This window comes from Zea mays, chromosome 7 (genome assembly GCF_902167145.1).
Source record: "Zea mays cultivar B73 chromosome 7, Zm-B73-REFERENCE-NAM-5.0, whole genome shotgun sequence".
NCBI lineage: Eukaryota > Viridiplantae > Streptophyta > Magnoliopsida > Poales > Poaceae > Zea > Zea mays.
The window spans coordinates 153,632,937-153,637,931 of NC_050102.1; the positions used below are offsets into that span (position 1 = coordinate 153,632,937).

Sequence of the window (4,995 nt, forward strand, 5' to 3'; positions counted from 1 at the left end):
GTATAACCACAACGAAGCCTTTTCTATCGGCATGCTCTTTGTCTAATAAGATGTTAAGCGTATATCCTTTACCGAAGAAAAAGAAGAAGCTGTTTGAAATCTTTTTATGGACATCGTTTTCTAAATCAACCACATGTCAATTCTTACTTACGTTTCCCTTTGACCTGCGACGTACACCTGCGTTAACCTGAAGAGCTTTGTAAATTACCTATATAACTTGCGTCGTTAATCATGCGTGGTGACTTGACGAGGGCAAACGACGGAGAAAGATAAGCGCCAATACGCCATTGAGGCGAGAGGTATGCACAGAATAATGTCGCAGCTAGCTAGCTGGAGCTGGAGGTCAGTTACATTACCAGGGGACGACGATTAACTTAGTACATTAGTACTAGCTGCTGCTGGGTAGTAAACAAACACGTGATCGTCGATCAGGAATATGAGTACGAGTACGTGGCTAGGAGCAGAGTACATGCGGCAGGACGATCAAGCCGCTGCTAGCTGCTAGGACTAGGAGCAGAACGCACACCCCTAAAAAAAACAAGTCCTCGCGTGCGTCTTGCTCACCGGTGCCCCGTTTCTGCGGTCACACTTGAGAAACACACACATATGAATGCGTGCTTCTGTTGATCTGATACGCAGGATCATCGCATCGATCATCGATGGGGTAGTAGGGGTAGGGTAGATAGCAGCAGGTGGAGGCCAGTGGCCTGGCCGGCAGACGATGCGTGGACTGGAGCCACCAGAGCTCCCGCAGCAGCAGCGATCGTCGCGCGGCCGATCAGCGGGCGATCTCGGCCAGGAGCGAGGCGTTGTAGCCGACCTGCTCGATCTCCCACCGCAGCTTGGGCGTCGCCGGGTCCTCGTCCTGCACGGCCTCGTACCCCTGCGTGTACGCTCAGAGAAACTCATCACTGTTTTCACCATCGAGTAGTATCTTAAGATGCAATACCGGCCAAGACTGTTTCAATTCATCTCTAGCGAGTGTAGAGGTGAAAGAAAGGAGAGAAGAATCTCAGTCTGTGGACGCTTTTGGGGAGCGTGCGTGCGTGTGGAAACCAAAGGAACCGATGCCGTTGCGCACAGGGCAGCGCAGCAGCAAGCAGCAGGCAGAGAGAAAGCAGGCGAGCGTGGAATGTGACACTGCCGCGCCGCCTGTGTGTGGCTGTTCTGTTTGGATGACGACCAGACCAAAAAAAAAGAGGCCGTGCGTGCCTCGTGCCAGGCCTGACCAAGTCATCATCCATCAAGGACGACGGCCAGCGAGTCCCGTGGCGGCAGCGGCACCAAGCGACTTTGGATGGTGATGATGATTCGACAAATCAATCTATACTATACATACCTCCAGCTTCTGGACGAGTTCCCTGGCGTCGGGGGCGCTGACGAAGATGTGGCGCTGGGAGGGCTTGATGAACCCGTCGTCCACCGCCTTGTCGATGAACGCCAGCAGGAAGTCGTAGTACCCGTCCACGTTCAGCAGGCCCACCTGCATGCATGCGCCACACACAGACACAGTTGTTGGGTGGGGACTGGAGTTGTTTGTTGTTGTCAGCCAGTGTGTGTGTTGTCCGGTGCTGCAGGCCGGTTTCATCAGTCCATGCCCTTGGCGTGCAGAGGCATGCAGTGTACAGTACAGCTGATGCCTCCGTGTCCACCACCCCCACGACGACAGGGGGGGTACGCGCGCGTGAGTGGTGGTGTGTCATGTCACTCATGTGTGCTGCAAAACGCGCTCACCGGCTTGCTGTGGATGCCCAGCTGCGCCCACGCGATCACCTCCAGGAGCTCGTCCAGCGTCCCGTACCCGCCTGCAATTAATAACAAACCCATATACCGTACATGCATGGCTCAACGGTGCTGCCGGCTGCTAGCTAGTGTCCGGAGCTAGGGGCGGTGATCGATGCAACAGGCAGGAGGATTACCCGGGAGCGCGATGAAGGCATCGGAGTTGCGCGCCATCTCCGCCTTGCGCTGGTGCATCCCCGCCACGGCCCGCACCTCGCCCACCGTCTCCCCGGTGATCTGCATGCACGCACGCACGTGGCCACAGTCGTAGTTAGTTAGACGAGCTGCGGGGGCGGGCTGATAAGGACCTGCCGCGTCTGGCTCTTGTTTTCGTCTCACCTCCTTTCCCATGAGACTGGTCGGTATGATGCTGCAGCAGGCCAGAGCAGCGAAACAAAAACAAAAACAAAAAACAAAGCAGTCAGCTGGCTGTATGTATGAAGTATGATCGAGAGACAGAGAGAGAGATTTGGTGATCGAGAGGCGGTGAACGGCCGGCCGGCCGGAGCCGGACAAGAGGAGGAGACTGACCCAATGACATGGCCGCCGCCCCTGTGCACGGCCTCGGAGACCTCCCCCATGAGCCCCAGGCTGCCTCCGCCGTACACCAAATCCACCTTCCTCGACACCTGCGCGTCCAACGTCCATCCACAACCAGCCAGCCAGTGTCAGGCACTACTCCACCGACGACGATCGTCGGGTCGACGAACCAAACCGAACAGAGGTATGCATGCCTATGCTCACTCACCAGCTCCTTGCCGAGCTCGACGGCGGCGTCGCGGTAGCTGCTGCGCTTGCCGGAGCTGCTCCCGCAGAACACGCACACCCGCCTGAACCTGCTGCCGGACCCCTTGCCCGCGCCGCCGTTCTCCGCCTCCGCCGCCGCCGGCCCTTCCATCGTCTCCGCGCGCGACAGGGCTTCTCGCTCTTGATGGGCGCTGCGGCCTGCGGAGCGGAAAGAGAGAAGCAGCTGCTTGCGTTGCGTGTGGCGTGGCGCTGTGTGGCCGATGGATTGGCCGGCGGATGTATATATAAATAAATAAATAAATAAATAAATAAATAATAATAGGCGCGCTTTTGGGCTGGGGCCGGAGCCGGGGCCCCGCGGAAACATGAGTTCTTGATGAATGAGTCCACGAATGTTTGAGAGGGAGGACTGATCGATTCGCGCTGCTGAGGGTACACGGCAGCTAGTGTTCATAATTAAGCTGCCCATTTATTAGGGAGCGCCCATGCATGTGCCGGAAGTAATTGTAATCCCGCCGTCCCGTCCGATCGTTCAAGCTGAGGCACGGCGCCGTCACAGCACAGTGGTGGCGCTTGGTGTGGTGCGGTAAGGTTGCGGGCAGGCGAGCAGTGGTAGTGGTACCGGCCACAGCAGCGGATTCCAATAGTCAAAGATAAAATAAATGCATATTTAAACTAGATTCTAGATGTCTTTATATTGTAGCGAGAGGAGATACCTCAGGACTTGCTGGTATGCCTGGTTTCCTAATTAATCTTTATACTCCAGATCATACACCTCGATCTCTTTTTCATCGTCCCCGCCCCTCTGGAAGAGGCCTTGTTACAGAAAGCCGAGCAGCTTTGTAACCGCGGATAGCAGCTAGCCCGCGCATGCTATAGCATAAGGTTGGATTCACGGAGGTATAGATAGATGGCTGGAAAAGTATAGAGACGTTCGGAGCGAGAAATCGTCGACTGCATAAACTCCGGTCTGCGTGTTGATTTGTTCGATGAGATCGAAGCCGTCTGTCGCGGTGGCATACAAATCGATTCTAAGAATGCTAGATAAATACAATGCGGATTTAAACTAGATTATTATAATCTATCTGAAAACCATAAACATCTACCCCCCGTTACAACGACTCCACATCCTATAAATACATCTTTAACAGATGCATGGGACCTGAAAACTGGACCCCTGCAGGTTTTTTGCACGTTTTTCGGTCATAGTATTTGATCGATATAGTAGTTGAGAGGTGGGTAGTGCTAGCAGTAGCAGGGTATTGTAGCAGTAATATAAAGAGTATCCTTTCCGGCGCCTTATCCGATACCGATAGCAAGCATGTGGCCCGCTTGCAAGCCCAGCTCTTCAACAGAAGCTGAATCCGCCGCCGCCGACTGTTTGGATGAGACTGAAATTCTCCTCCTCTCCTTTCGGCTTCGGTTTCGCGTGGGGGGTGTATCAGGCGAGTAGGCGACCAACGTACTCCTACTTAGTCATGTTTGTTTCAGCTTATAGATTATATAATCTAGATTATAATCTAGATATATTATAATCTATATGTAGTTGTTAGTTAGTTTAGATTATACAAATGTAGATTATTCACAAAGACAACAATACACTTGTTTGTTTATTTGAGATGAGAAAAGAAAGATGGTATATATTGTAATTTCTATTTATATAATCATAGGTAGTGGGTCTTTTGCTAAAATAATCTCAAATAAGCTACTCTCGAGGAGATTATGAGATTATCATAATCTAGGCTTTCGATTATATAATCTGAACTCATAATCTAGTTTTTTGTTTACTTAATGAATTATTTGCGCTAGATTATATAATCTGAAGAGAATATAATCTGAATCAAACAGGGCCTAGTTGCTGTCGCCTTTGAGTCTTTGACGATTGTGCTGCCGGCAAGCACGCATGCATGCCCCATCATGCATTAGCCACAGCCCACAGGCAAATGGAGCCTCGTTCGGTGTCGACACGACACTAGCTCTCCAGCCAACCCCGCCGTCGCACTCATCCTCATCAACTGACTGGCTTGCTGAAGGCAGTATAGACAGTACGTAGTCACGACATCAGGCTCTAACCAACAAGCACACGTTCTCATCCTCTCCTGATCGATCCTAGGAGAACATTGGCCTTCTTGGAAGCTGCAATCAGCAATCATGCACGTAGCTAGGAACACAACTCGTCCGCTCGCTGGTCTCTTCCCGGGACGATCTCTCCCTGCTGACAGCAGAATTCAAGTGGTAACTGTGTAGCACTACCACGCGCACACACCTGACACACGACATGAGTAGTGGCAGTGGCACACACCAACGCTGCAGAATCCACCACACACACACACACACATACCGCTAGTACTGGTAGTCTGGTACTGCAGCAGAATCTACCAGCAGCCTACACCCTCCCGTACGAGAGCCAATCCGAGTGATACGCGATTAATGATGATCGGTCCATCACAGTGGCCTCCATGCTGC

The 4,995-nt window shown here is 52.5% G+C and overlaps 1 protein-coding gene across 1 annotated transcript; it reads right to left on the minus strand.

The window, feature by feature from the left end:
* Positions 1–317: 317 nt before the first annotated feature.
* On the minus strand, positions 318–2,772 carry LOC100272861 (Cytokinin riboside 5'-monophosphate phosphoribohydrolase LOG5). The gene is made up of 7 exons (NM_001147314.1): positions 2,531–2,772; positions 2,314–2,411; positions 2,122–2,152; positions 1,920–2,019; positions 1,735–1,805; positions 1,340–1,483; positions 318–883 (listed from the first exon to the last, which is right to left on the minus strand). The coding sequence occupies exons 1-7, from the start codon at positions 2,678–2,680 to the stop codon at positions 779–781; spliced, it is 699 nt and encodes a 232-aa protein (NP_001140786.1). The 5' UTR covers positions 2,681–2,772; the 3' UTR covers positions 318–778.
* Between the last annotated feature and the right edge of the window lie 2,223 nt (positions 2,773–4,995).